General features: G+C 39.1%; 1 protein-coding gene and 2 long non-coding RNA genes across 4 annotated transcripts; 1 reads left to right on the forward strand and 2 right to left on the reverse strand.

Moving 5' to 3' along the window:
• Positions 1-1,822: 1,822 nt before the first annotated feature.
• LOC148904347 (uncharacterized) lies at positions 1,823-4,624 on the reverse strand. Its single transcript, XR_016118936.1, has 3 exons — positions 4,377-4,624; positions 2,797-3,937; positions 1,823-2,118 (listed from the first exon to the last, which is right to left on the reverse strand). It is a non-coding gene; the product is annotated as an uncharacterized LOC148904347 (long non-coding RNA).
• On the forward strand, positions 2,243-3,885 carry LOC148904348 (uncharacterized). Of its 2 annotated transcripts, XR_016118938.1 has the most exons (4): positions 2,243-2,350; positions 2,440-2,637; positions 2,808-2,991; positions 3,745-3,885. It is a non-coding gene; the product is annotated as an uncharacterized LOC148904348 (long non-coding RNA). The 2 variants fall into 2 exon arrangements; XR_016118937.1 differs by having other exon boundaries at positions 2,340-2,637.
• A 2,957-nt stretch (positions 4,625-7,581) lies between the features above and the next one.
• Positions 7,582-11,422, reverse strand: LOC148904349 (uncharacterized). Its single transcript, XM_089025416.1, has 5 exons — positions 10,593-11,422; positions 9,417-9,514; positions 8,972-9,186; positions 8,067-8,364; positions 7,582-7,946 (listed from the first exon to the last, which is right to left on the reverse strand). Exons 1-5 carry the CDS (start codon positions 11,305-11,307, stop codon positions 7,812-7,814), a joined length of 1,461 nt encoding a protein of 486 aa, XP_088881542.1. The 5' UTR covers positions 11,308-11,422; the 3' UTR covers positions 7,582-7,811.
• Between the last annotated feature and the right edge of the window lie 3,455 nt (positions 11,423-14,877).

Genomic DNA, 14,877 nt, shown 5'->3' on the forward strand with positions numbered 1-14,877 from the left:
TGCTGTTTCAATTACGACATTAGGTTCCAGGCGCGCGCGCGGCCAAATCGCGTTGTGCTAGCTGCTTCTCTTCCTTGACAACGAAAATGGCGGCAATTTTGAAACTTTGTTTCCTCATTCAGCAAAATTAAAACCGGTTTAAAAACCTTTTCTTTCAAGGTAAGATTCCAAACACGAAATACAGGTAAGTTAATCTAATCTTTTATCGAAATTCATTTTATTTATGGAAGTAAAAACGTTTTTCTTCGTAAAAATCAGGGTTTTTTCTACAGAGTTAAGTTTCGTGGCTGAGCACGTAATCCTGAAAAATAAAGATATTCAATACGTGTTTACGGCTTCCACGAGCAAACAACATCGACAACTAAACAAATTTTCGATTCTCATTTGATACGCATCTTAAAATTTAGAATACAGGTTAATGAAGTTTTTTTTTGGTTAGTCTAAAAGCTTTTTTATTGACAGATGAATGGCTTCCCTGAAAGCGTAGCAAGTTTATAGTAATGGAGTTTCACTTACGTGAACTAAAACTAAATAACATCGACAACTAAAACATATTTTCGATTCTCATTTAGTAATGGAGTTTCACTTGCGTGGAACTGAAGGTATCTTGTCGTGTTTGTGGATTTAAGGCGGGAAACTCGCAAGGATATGTTTACAAAACGTCTACAAACCATGTTGCAGACAAATTACAAGTCGCATATGGTTTATCTGTCCAAGACGACGACGAAAATGTTCATCCACAAAATGTGTGTGTCAACTGTTACGTGAAAAGCTTTAACGCATGCAAAAATTTGAATTACAAGTGCAGCACTCAACCAGTTGTTTGGCACCCGCATGAAAAAGAAGACTGTGAAACATGCGAGAGTTTTGCAAGAAGAAACCGGGGGAGGCAAAAACCAAAGGCGAGAAAGGGAAGAGGACGCCCCAAACAAGGTTTAAGAAGCGATGGCATTAACCCTTCTCAAAAGGCAATATATATTCCTTCAGAAATAGTTCCGGCGGCGCTTATGAATCCCATGCCAAGCATCGAGAGATTTTCCAATATTAGTGAGGAGCTGATCTGCCCTATTTGTCGTGAAGTACTGGACAGGCAATTACAAGCAAGTTGCGACCATTTTTATTGTTACTCTTGCATCGAGAATTGGATTCATTACGTCGGAGACGGTGCTGGGTGTCCCGTATGCAAGAGGATAATTAAGATTCAAGAGCTTCGAAAGCCGCCCAGACTACTATTAAACCTCCTGTCAGCATCCTGTCTAGAATGTGCTATCTGTAAGTCCCTTGTAAAACTCGAACAGCTTGCACAACACGAGTCTAGCTGCACCTCTTACACGACTGGTCGATGCACCACGCTTGTTAGCGAAGTTCTGAAAACCCCGTTATCGGCTCCATTGTCGCAGGTAGAAGAGTCCCTGACAACTCATTTAATGAAACGAAAATTGACCGCTTTCCGATTCCCCTACCGTGTTTTACGAACTGTAAGTATAGTAAAGTATATGATTAGAATCTCAGTAGCGGATAGATTTTGAAAGCTAAACACCGAGTTTTGCTGCACGCAATGACGTGAGTGGATGAAGCAAGCCTCGAAAAATGATGGGGGGGAGTCACTTCATGAATTAAATACATTCCATAGATTGTACTTTTTTGTGGCCGAAAACTGTACGCACCCAAGCCTCCCTCCTTCCCCACACTGCCAGCCCAGCCTCTCCCTTCGCAACGGCCATGAGTCTTAAACATCATTTGAAAGGTTAAAGAAAACAATCACTTGCAGCGTTGGCATATCAGTTTGATAGCGTTTGCTTAATGGTACGAGTTAAAACCATTTTCGTAGAGGGCGCAACTTTATTCTTTGCAGCCCTTACAAGTATCTATCCTACAGCGTTCAAAAATTGGTAGTAGCTTTGCTTCAAAAAGAACTATCCAGCGACGAACCAAAGTGTTACAAGAATGTCGAGAAACAGTAAGTGGAGGAGGTTCTGAAAATGTCTTTAAACAGCAACAAAAAGAAATCCAGATGTTGGAAAAGGAAAAGCGCCAGCAACTTTTACGTGATGCTGGGATAAAGCTTGAGGTTGGGGCTGACGATGGTCTTGCCATGAAGAGTGACTTAGGAATACCCTGGAACAAATTAAGAAGTATAAGAAGGTTTGCATCAATAATGATAATTGAATTAGCATTTGCACTATTTAAGCTGTGCACTCTTAGTAGTGTTTACTTGGTTTGATGAACCACAAACTTTTACACAATCATGTTAAGCAATATGAACAACAACTTCTACTCCAGGTGGCTTTCCTCATGGGGTGTTCAAATGGCAAGTGAGAAAAAACAAAGGGAAGTTGCAGATAAACAGGTAATTGGTTATTTTTTTCATGCATTTAAAAGCTTGGGAAACTGAGAAGAGTTAAGAGTTTGATCTAGTCGGTATTTTCTTTCGAACAGAAACTAGGAGAGATTCTATCAGAAGACATGCCCTTTGAGTTCAAAAAAAAAATGGAAGTGGCAGGGAAATTCGAATGGCACCATGTGCAAGGATTCAGAATCTGGAGGAAATGGTTTTTAATCATTTAGATTGGTGCTGAACGCCAGGCTTATCATGGTGGGACATTCAATGGCAACCACACACACAAATGCCTTAAGGTATTAAATTATGTTTTTGGAGGCTTTCATTTCCTCTATATAATACTATAAATAATTGTAAGCTACATATAATCTAAGTGGGAAAAGAAAAAAAAATTAAATATAGGTTTTTTTAATAAATAGATGGTTTTGTTCCTTCTCTTATCCCTTATTCATTACCTGTAGTATAGGAAACAAATATCAAGCTGTTAGTTGAGGTACCAGTTGTTGTCTCTAGTAAAGTAATGCCCAATTTAATACAAGAGGCCAATGATATGAAGCAGAAATTTAAAGAAACACTGGAATCATTTGGGAAATGCCACAGGATATATACTACGAAAGAACAGCTATGCAATAGCCAAATCATAATCCTTGGTAAGATATGTATATTTAACAATAATAACATTTTATACACACTGGTTAACTAATTTTCAGAAACAGTGAGGGCAAAGGAATGTTTTCAAAGAGTATGTGCTATTCCCATTGGTTGCTTTGATAAATAAAAATAAGAATTTTTCATAAGTATTGTCACTCCAAAAAGATAAAAAAGCACATTTACATCAGGTCTATATTGTCTGTCCTCTTAATGGCAAAAAATTTAAGTTATTTTGACATTTTTTAAAGTACCAGTATTAATTAATGACGATTCGTGGCAAAAGAGGACAGACACATAAATAAACAGATCTACAGTACATTCAAAATATATATTATAGACCAAATTCAAAACTTGCACTGATGTGAGGCTTGAGTTGTGAACAAAGAGATATGGCGTGATTTGTTACGCCAGATCGCTTTGAGTCATGCCAGATCCCCTTGATAAGGTTGTCTTCCCTTTCAGAGAAAGAAATTGAAAGTTTCATGAAAGTGTACAGGCAAAACTTTCCTCATGCAACTGTTTTGCCAAAAATGCATTTCTTAGAGGATCACATGATCACATGGGTTAAGAGGTATCAGTTATGTAGTAACTATTATAAAATAATAACTATAACTGTCATAATAATAATATACAGTAGTAATATAACAATAATGGTAATAACAATGATGATGAAGTTGATTGTAAAGAGTGTCATGAAATAATAAACTTGTGATCCTTATTGACCAATTTAACTACATGTAATAACTTTGTAGGTATGGAACTGGTATGGGGCTGCTTGGTGAGCAAGGGGTCGAATCAATTCATCATGAGATTAATGACCTCTTACGCTCCCACTCCTGCATAAGACGAGGCTGCGACAAGCTTGAAAAAGTCATGTTGGAGCATCACAGACGTTGCTATCCAGCAAACATGACAAAAAACACCAAAAGTAAAGAAGCGAAAAGTCTGCGAAGAATAAAGAAAAATTTATATTTTTGCTTTACCAAGTTTCAAAAGCTACTGTAAATTGATCGAGAGATACTATAATTATAATATATCAATCTGAGGATAAACATAATAATAAGGTTTACACAATATCAGATTTACATGTAAATAGATTGTATATAAAAATAGAAATGAATTTACATGAAACTAAAATTAAAATGTCCCCATCATTGGCTCCAAGAAAGTAAACAACCTGGACAAGAAGCCACACTTGATTTTGGGGGTAACACTTTTAGACGCGTGTAAAAAAAAGCGGGAAATTACACCGGAAGTCGAGTAAACGATGAAAGCAATCGATTGATCAAGTATTCCAACATCGAAACCAACGCGAAAACATGGTCCACTTTGCATCCACAAAAAATAATTCATACATTGCTTATACATCAAATTATTTGCTTACCTGAGTCATCAATTGCTCCTGTATTGAGAAACACTCCTCGAAAATACCACAACTCTGCGATAAACTGCACGTGCACGATTTCTCGATCATTCCCCAGATGGAAGGTAAACATCAAAAACAAAGTCTTTCGGCGTATCCTCGTAACTTGAACGACTCTCAGCTAAGAGATAATGTTCTTTTTCTGAAGCTACTTAAAGCAAAATTATTATTTCTTAACCATGAAATAAATAAAAAACGCCGCAAACAACCACTTTCTTTCATAAGTAACGATCCTTCTCGGCGCCATTTTAAAAGCCTCGTTACTGTGCAGCTGACCGCGTAATTTCGGTCAATCGTGCTCCTGGAACCTAATGTCGCTTTTTATTTGAATTGAAACAGCCGTGATCAAGCTTCTTCGTTCTGTCAACAGCTAGCCATTCATTCAGTCAGTCAGTGAGCTGGATAACATTGATATCAAGCTTCTTCGATCTGTCAACAGCCAGCCATTCGACTAGCTCAAGCGGCGAATCGCTTGAACAAACAACTCAATCAAACAAACAATCAATACTTCGAAGCCTCAAGTCAAGACCCAACTAGTTTGATATTTCAAGTGTTTCTTTATTCTAAGATATGGATACTTTATATATCTTTGATTCGCTTAGTGGCCAGCTAGCTTTTATTCCCAGTTCTTGATTTATTTACAAACAGCAGTGATTTATTATGGATTCGAAAGCGCTAAGCGGCTCGCTCAATGTTATTGTTTAAGTTACTTTTAATTCTTGATATTTAGACGATCACAAACAACAACAACAAATAGGGAAAGCAGCTTACTTATATGAGTGATTGATTCTCTCTACATCAAAGGATAAATTAATAATAATAATAGGTCTTTATTGCATACAATGTTGACATCAAAGTAGAAAAGAAGACAGCATAAACCATTCTAATAACAATTATTTTAGAAGTAAATAATTTGACTACCAATTCAGCTAGCGGAGTCCATGTAGCATTTGAACTCCAACCAACACTGACCGCTATTATTAAACAATATCACTATTGTAGAATTATTTAATGTTGACAATAAACTGCCTCATTCATGATTTCAACTACTACACTTTTGTTTCTATTTATTTATAGAGTTTTTTAACCAAAAGGTTTGCCCTCCAGCTATTGAGAATAACAATAATAATATTAATAACAATAATAATAATAATAATAATAATTCATTCAATAAGTTCATTCTTTTGAAGACATCAATATTCTGATTTAGTTCTGATTATTATTATTATTATTCCATTATTATTCAGTCCTGATTCAGTGCATGCATAGAGTAAGTAATATCTATGACATATAAGATCAATGTACACTATGTATACTATGTATGCTATGCAAGATGAATGTGAAGATCAAATAAAAGAGACTTTGGATGCATGCGAATGATATTCTTCATCCATTCATACAACAATGGGTGAGGGTGGGGTTTAGGATGAGATATCAATTACTTATAGAAGTATCACCTTACAGCTTTCCCCTATTTAGCATAACCTCTATAAATCATTGAATAATCAATGACTTCCAGTCCAACTGCTATAAAGGGTTGTCCAGAGCATAGGCCTTATGATGAACTATGAATAACTGCATAGAAGAATCCCTTTACAGCTTTCCCCTGTTTTGAATAAGTTCTATATCTCAATCCATATTCAAAGGCTTGCAACCACACTGCTAAGAGGTAATGTCCTTAAGGCAAGCTGTACGACAAACTATCAATAACTCAATAAAAGTATCCCTTTACGGCTTTCCCCTGTTTTGGATGACAGCTATAAATCATTGAACATTCAACCCTTTCACTCAATCTTTCCCTTACCACCCTTACCACCCTTACCACCCTCACAATCCTTACAACCCTCACCACCCTTACTACCTTCACAACCCTCACTACCCTCACAACCCTCATCACCCTTACCACCCTCACAATCCTCATAACCCTTACCACCCTCAAAACCCTTACAACCCTTACAACCCTTACAACCCTTACTACCCTTACCACCCTCAAAACCCTTTTTACCCTTACCACCCTTACCACCCATACTACCCATACTACCCTTACTACCCTTACTACCCATACTACCCTTACTACCCATACTACCCTTACCACCCATACTACCCTTACTACCCTTACTACCCATACTACCCTCACTACCCTTGCTACCCTATATACTATACCCCTACTACCCTATACACTATACCCTCAAAACCCTTTTCACCCTTACCACCCTTACCCTATACCTTATACCTTATACCCTTACACTATACACTTACCTTATACCTTATACCTTATACCCTTACAATATACACTTACAATATACACTTACCCTATATACCCTATACACTCTATATACCCTATATACCCTATATACCCTATACACCCTATATACCCTATATACCCTATATACACTATATACCCTATATACACTAAATACCCTATATATCTTATACCTTATACCTTATACCTTTACTTTATACCCTTACCTCATACCTTTACATTATACCTTACCTCATACCCTTACCCTATACCCTATAGGGTTACCCTATACCCTAAACCCTTACCTTACACCATTACCTTATACCCTAAACCCTTACCTTACACCATTACCTTATACCCTAAACCCTTACCTTAGACCATTACCTTATACCCTAAACCCTTACCTTACACCATTACCTTATACCCTAAACCCTTACCTTACACCATTACCTTATACCCTAAACCCTTACCTTACACCCTATACCTATACCCTATATCTTAGACCCTTACCCTATACCCTGGAGGTTATATGTCAGAAATACGAAAATTGTGGCAACACTGGAAACCTTAAGTTTGAAGATGCCTATCTCATTGAATATTCAACAAATGTCACTCAAACTTCATGGGTGGGTAGTCCCATGGGTGGGCCAAAGGTATATGACAAAATGACATCCAGGCATCAAAGGTTACATGATTACCCCTTGGGTGAAAATCAGGGTGAGCACTTAGGGTTAAGTGCCAAGGCTGGAAACCCTAAAACCACAGGAAACCCATAAAAATGAGAAAATTCTAGGAATTCACCTATGGTAGTGAAAAGAGAAAAAACACCTAAACCCTAATCCTAACCCTAACCCTAACCCTAACCTTAACCCTAACCCTAAAGGGTTAGGGTTAGGGTTAGGGTTAGGGTTAGGGGTTAGGGTTAGGGTTAGGGTTAGGGTTAGGGTTAGGGTTAGGGTTCTCTCTTTTCATTGCCAAAAAACAAAATTCTACCACCCTAAAGGAGGTACGAAGTCACGAAGTCACCACCCTTCACCAAATAATGGTAGTCACCGGCCTAAACCGGGTGCACTCCTTGCCAAACAATCCCCAGCAATCCCAATCAATTAATGTCTTCCGGCACTTCGGAACGTCGTTTGTTCCTGACTTGATTGTCATGCCTGGAAATGGAAATGAATTATGATTGCATCACTTACCACGATAAGAAAGTCACCACTCTCCTCCGTGATCAGCTTTGCCCTGTGATTTTTGACATAGTCTACCAGGATGCTGCTCAGTTCATGGTCATTCTGAAAGGAAGGAAGGAAGGAAGGAAGGAATGAATGAATGAATGAATGAATGAATGAATGAAACCACAATTATTATTATTATGATTGATCGATCTGAAACAGATTGTGGCATTGCATTACCTTCAAAATAGTGGTATCTGAGCCGTAGGTTTTGACGGTTTTGTACTTCTGAAATCGAAATTTGACACCTCCATCCTCTTGGAGCTCGACGAGGTTCTTGCCAGCCACTTCAGGGCTCGTGAGGCTCGATCCCTGGGGAAGAATTTGTAATGTCCGGATTTCGCAGGCCCTGGAAGGTGGCACCAGCACATACAGACTAATGAGCAGAAGGTCAGCGCATTCTTCGGCTCTGGCTCTCTCCGTCCTTGCCATCTCCACCCTCTCCCTCTGTCGTGCCAAGCTGGCAACAACCTCGTCCCTGAATTGGAAAAACAACAACAAAGGATTAGGGAGATCTGGATTGGCTAGCTATTGGAGTATTTTAAGATCTGTTAAAAACAACTAGTGCTTAAACATCTATGTTAAAAATCAAATCAAAAAAGCTGCAGATAATACAGTCAATAATACAGTTCACATCCATCTCAATCCAAAACAATCCCTATAACCACCGCACAGTTACTGTCAACCAATAACAATATCCAAAGAAATGATTATTCTAGTTGAGGTAAAGTATTATGCTCGTCTGAAAAGAAACTTAGGTCTCGCTTGCTCATTTACAGGCGAAACCAGGAGAAACACTCCAAAAACCTCTCCCCCCCCCCACCCCCCCCCCCCCCCCACGTCTAATATCAATAAATAATAATTTCATCGATCCACCTGTGACATAAATACTAAATTAATCATGAATATTATTATCATCCTTGTTATAGGTAATGATTTTTTAGTCTTTTCATTTCTTCTAATTTTTAAGATCATTGTTTTTGTTTTGAGCTCTAAGCCTTTCATTTCATCAATGTAAAACTGAAATTTTACTGAAGTTTTCATTATATTATCATTATTATCATCATCATCATCATCATCATTACCACTCAAGCCAACTGTTCTTCTCCATCAGGTCCTCCTTTGTCGAAGCACTTTCTCTGTGTCCTTCCCTCTGCAAGCAAGCCACTTGAGCACGTAGCGTTTTGATGACCCCAACATCCGTAAAGTCAGGCGAATCTTCGGCATGTATAAACTTGGCTGGGTAGATAAGAGCCGCTACGTGGTTAGCCATTGTGTAGGCCTTCAAACGCCTCTCCACCTGGAAGAAGGTTAATGTTAACAGTCTTAGTATCGATATATGCCCCCAAAATTTCCCAATTAAACCCTAGATGCATTTCTATAAATGTATGCATATGAATGTTGTAAAAAAATATTGTAAAGATGGAAAAAAAAAAAAAAAACCCCTAGATGTATGTACGTAGAGCTGGGCGGGTCATGACTATTTCTAAACAAAAGAACTGAATGCTAGACAATTTTACTTTCTCTCACCTTGAGGTAAGTCAGGTACTTTTCAATGACATTGAGTCTTATGAACAGGTCAGGGCTCAATCTTAAAGAAAGCACCTCGCTGGCAAAGCCAAGAAAGCCTGTTGAGAAAGAGTCGAAAAGACCCAATGTTAACAAAAAGCATAGTCACACAACACACCAAAAACAACAGATCCATGTGGATGATCATTTCATTTTCTCCGCCCTTTCTGTACGCGAGATATCAATCCACTTCAATTTACAGTCATGTCAATATTATGTATTCATTTCAACCAGCCCCACCCCCCTCCCCCGATACTAATCACGACACTAATGTATGAAAAATTTGATTCAAAAATAAATTATCTTTAAACAAGGTAACTCTCCACCCCAGTCATGCCTATGCTGGGCAATTCCACATGAGAAATTGAAATGTTTCAATAGTCAACATCAGCTTGTTTCAGCCAGATCATCTTACTCCAAAGGAATTTATTAGAAAAGAGAATATCCTAAAAAAATCTATTAGTAATAATTTCATTTGTTGTTGACCTTTCAAGAATTTTTGACACACAATTGGATTGAAAAGTTGATAATTTTGGTTTTTAAAATTCTAACTTGTTTAGTCTTTTGCCCTCTATGTCATAATAATCGATCTATATCACTTCTTTCTTAATCCCAGACACTTATTGGAAAACAGAACGAATGTTTCAACTGATTTTCATCGCTCAGGAGACCCAAATAGACAGGTTTTGGGTGGAAGAAATGAACATTCCCAAAGATGTCATGTCCAAAACAATTTATGGTCATGTCCGCAACACAATGTTTTGCTTAGTAAATCCACAATAACAAATGATTTTTATTGGTCCTTTTAACATGAGGTATTAATGACTAATGACTAATCTTAGAGAATGTCTCATTTCCATTCAAACAATTTCCATCTGGACTTAACAGACACTTAAAACTTTAATTTGGTCTCCAAATGTCATGGAATTGCCCACTGTAGTTATGTATTCATTTGCCAATGCCTACCAACCCCGAATGCTAATCTCAACTCATGTATTTAAAAAATGCATTCAAAAGTATATTATTTTTTAAAAAGTGACCCCACCCCCCCCCCCCCAAAAAAATTAGTAAAGATGATGAGTGCATCGAGCACTGATTTTATACATAATGTATCAAATAAGCTGACTGTTTACTCACACAAAAGTCTTTCTTGAGCTTTGGCAAAGGTGGACTCGGCAACAGGAGGCTTTTGCCTCTGAAGATTTATCGGCTTTGTAAAGTACAGGTTAACCTCTTTAAGGAATTCTTTCATGGTGGTGGGGAGGTGTTTGAAGTCTACCGCATACTTCTTGGTCTTTCCGGTGGTCAAGTGGCTTGCTTGGGAAAGGCTTGAGGGATGACCCTTAGACGGAGCAGGAAGGTCAATTTCTGTGCGTGCAACTGTCTTCTGGCTTGTGGAATGTTCTTTAGGCGACGCATCCTGGTCAGTGTCCTCGAAGCTAATAGGGCTTGGGGCAGGCAGCAGGTCCATTTCTGTGGCAGCTGTCTGAGTGGTGGAATGTTCTTTAGGCCACGCATCCTGGTCAGCGTCCTCGAAGCTAATAGGGCTTGGGGCAGGCAGCCGGTCCATTTCTGAGGCAGCTGTTCGAGTGGTGGGGTGTACTTTAGGCGGTGCATCCTGGTCAGTGTCCTCGAAGCTAATAGGGCTTGGAGAAGGCAGCTGGTACATTTCTGAGGTAGCTGTCTGAGTGGTGGGAAAATGCATGGCTCTTCTCGCGGTCTCGTACTGTTGTTGAAGCACGTGGAAGGAGTCAGCGTTGTTCAGTCCGAGGAAATCTTCCTGGCCATCGCTTTCTTCAACGTCGCTGTCGCTGTCAGAAAATTCGTATTCTACCAGGTTCGACGGGAGCATGGTTTAAAATGTAGAGAGCTGTAGTTGAAGGAATCCAACGAAGGAGGATGAAGAAGCAAGTTCGCCGCGAGAAGAGCCGTGCAAATGGTAGCGTCGTTTTCGGTGGTCATGGAGATGGCCATGGCATCGCTGGATTTCTGTATGGACAGGAAGCGATATATCGAGGTGAGAAATGTCGAGCCATTTGAATGGCAAAGCCGAACGCGGCCTGAAAAGAACTGGCTTTTTCGTCCTAACCTTTTGAAGATTTCTTGGCTCTTTCTCTGTCCTAAGGTGCCCTTTTCCCTCCCCTCTCTCTTCTGGCCTCTAATTTAGAGCCAGAAGGAGAAGGGAGGGAGAAAAAGAAGTGTTTTGGAAGAGCTCCTTCTAGCCCTCGTCCGCCATTTTTCAAACTGTGTGACGTAGCACTGACCGCGCGAGACTGGTATATGTCTGAAACCACAGGGAGCCCGAAATGAACCCTTCCACAAATAGACGTCACTTCCGGTAATAACTATTTTTTGATGGCTTGTAGAATCCTGGAGGTTGTTTTGATCTCTTATTTTCTGGTTTGATGTCGTGAAAGTAGTCAAATACAATAGTTTGAGGACTTATCTTGATATGTTTTGACTTAGCATACGCTAGTTGTCCCCCCCCCCCCCCCCCCCAGCCAACCGCTTGCTTGTTAAACGTATCGAGATTTTGAGATGCGTGTATAAAATGTGTATATTCATTTATTTATTTTGTTTGCCCCCCAGTCAACTCCAAAAAGTCACGTGATTGATAGTAAGCAATACTCTTTCTGTACTGACTGTACATGAAGTAAATAGTTGAATGGTGAAATATTTCTTGATTTGAGTGATGCGCATTACTAGTTACAACAGAAACACTCAAATGCCTTACCTGACGTCATCATCATTAACATATTGGAAGTATAAACCTTCATACAATACATTCAGTACTTTAAATAATTAATTCCTTTTTAAATTCAAGATCAATATAACGCTCTCCGTAATGCGAGGAAAAAAAGAAAGAAAAAAAAAAAAAGGATGGAAAAAGGCATTAGAACACATTTTTCATCGATCGCGCGCGCCTCCTTGTTTTCCTTTCCTATGCATATCGTTCGTTCGTTCGTTTCGTTCGTTCGTTCGTTCGTTCGTTCGTTCGTTCGTTCGTTCGTTCTTTCGTTCGTTCATTCATTCATTCTCTACATTGGGCGCTGCCTGTGAACGAAGCACGACGTGCTCCTTGCACAAGCCACCATCCCCACAAACAAATAAATCGATACATCCATCAAAAGTTAAAAAAAGCCTTTTTATGTTGAAGGTGTGGCCTGTGGATTTAAAGGAAAAGAAAAGACGTGTTGAGTCTGCAAGTTCAGAAAGTAAGTAAAGTGCTACATATTCAAGGAAACGGGATTCTTCAGTGAAATTATTCTATTAGCCTTAGTACCTTTTACGCGTGGCCTTCTGGCCGGGGAAGGGCACGCTCTTGACACGTGCCCTTTCCCCCGGCACCTGTGACAGGTCTTGGAAGCGTCTATGTAGGAAAACAAATCGAGTTAAAATAACGTATCAATCGATACTGCGTTCAAAAACCAATTTGGATCTGTACGTAGGCCTATCAGCTATTGAACAATTGATTTTACCGTGTGCAGTGGCGGCCGGGCAAGCCGCCTGTTTGTGCCCCCGGCCGCCACATTTGGTAACAGTATCCAGTGCGCCCTAGAAAAGAAAAAGAAGTCGATCGTAAGGCTGCGATGTCGAATGTTTTTCTTTTCTACCAGCATTACGTAACAACATTGCATAATCCATTTTTTGAGACCAGGATTCCTTGGACTTCCGGTTCAAGAGCGCATGCCTTCAAAGACTTGCCAAAAATTAAAAATACTTTCCCGATTTATGAGTTTTATTATGTAATTGTATAACTTATTGTATTGTAAACCTTTTTTGTAAAAAATGTAGAACTGGTAATGTAAAACTCTAGGTGGGTGTGAAATATGATATAAAAAAATTAAAAACTTTAACAACGTAAAAACTTACTCTTCCTGTCGTTGCTGGGGGAGGCGGGTCTAGGTCTAGTTGATGAAAGTAAGAAAGGAAAAAACTGAGACGCCTTTATCATCACTTAGATCATCGCACGAGCACATGCAAAGCATACATGAAGTAAAAAAAAAAGCTATACAAACGTAAAAACTTACTGGTTCCTTTGCCGGGTCGGTGGGGGAGGCGCGTGTAAGTCTTCTGATGAAAGTAAGAAAAGGAAAAAAACTGAGACGCCTTTATCATCATGTAGATCATCGCACGAGCACATGCAAAAGCATACATGAAATTTTAAAAAAGCTATACAAACGTAAAAACTTACTGGTTCCTTTGCCGGTGGTGGGGGAGGCGGGTCTACGTCTTACTGATGAAAGTAAGAAAGGAAAAACTGAGACGCCTTTATCATCATGTAGATCATCGCACGAGCACATGCAAAGCATACATGAAGTAAAAAAAAAAAAAACTATACAACGTAAAAACTTACTGGTTCCTTTGCCTGGTGGTGGGGGAGGCGGGTCTAGTCTTATGATGGAAAGTAAGAAGAAAAAACTGAGACGCCTTATCATCCATGTAGATCATCGCACGAGCACATGCAAAGCATACATGAAGTAAAAAAAAAAAAAAACTATACAAACGTAAAAAACTTACTGGGTTCCTTTGCCTGTGGGTGGGGGAGGCGGGGTCTACGTCTTATGATGAAAGTAAGAAAGGAAAAAAAACTGAGACGCCTCTTATCATCATCTCCGAGGGAAAAAAAATTACGTATTGTTTGCTAGGCAAACGCACGCGCAAGAAACATAATGCTTACCGATCTTCTCCCCCCCGTTCATATCGTCATATCTGAGGAAGGAATAAGAAAAAAAGAATGTGAAAATTCCAAGTCATTTAATTCAGCATGAGAGTACTCGCACGTTGGGATTAGGGATGTTGCGCTCGATGTCGAATAGGTTGCTATGAATCGACGTCACTTCCATTAATAGCTCTTTTTTGATGGCTTGAAGTGAATGTCCTTGGAGGCTGTTTTTGATCTCTTGTTTTTCTGGTTTGATGTCGTGAAAATAGTCCAAATACAATAGCTTGATCAGACTCATTTTGATGTGTTTTGACTTAGCCATCCGCTGGTTGCCACCCCAGTCAACTCCAAAAAAGTAACGTGATTGATAGTAAGCAATAGGACTTTTGAACGCTTATTAGAAAGCAAAAATTCCAAAAGGGTAAAAGAAAAAATAATATTTCGAAAGAAAAAAAACACAATTCCAACAATCGATTCGAATATGACCGCAAAAGAGTACATACCACTTGTACTAGCAATGGCCGTGTTTCTGAAAAGAAAACAAATTGTAAGTTGCAAAAAGACGTAATTGCAGAATTTGAATGAGGACTCGTTCTTGAGTCATAAATGCATATCGTTCTTGAAAAACTTCGCGCGTTATTGAAGCCCTTGCCAAATTATGTTCTTTTGGTCACATACCATACAAATTCTGAAAATGTCCGATGATGCCACATGATAAATGGCTGGAGGATAGGTGAAAAGGTCAGCAGGATTCCA

The sequence above is a fragment of the Actinia tenebrosa genome, unplaced genomic scaffold (assembly GCF_029948245.1).
Source record: "Actinia tenebrosa isolate PJP-AT-01 unplaced genomic scaffold, QUT_ActTen_1.0 utg199060__unscaffolded, whole genome shotgun sequence".
NCBI lineage: Eukaryota > Metazoa > Cnidaria > Anthozoa > Actiniaria > Actiniidae > Actinia > Actinia tenebrosa.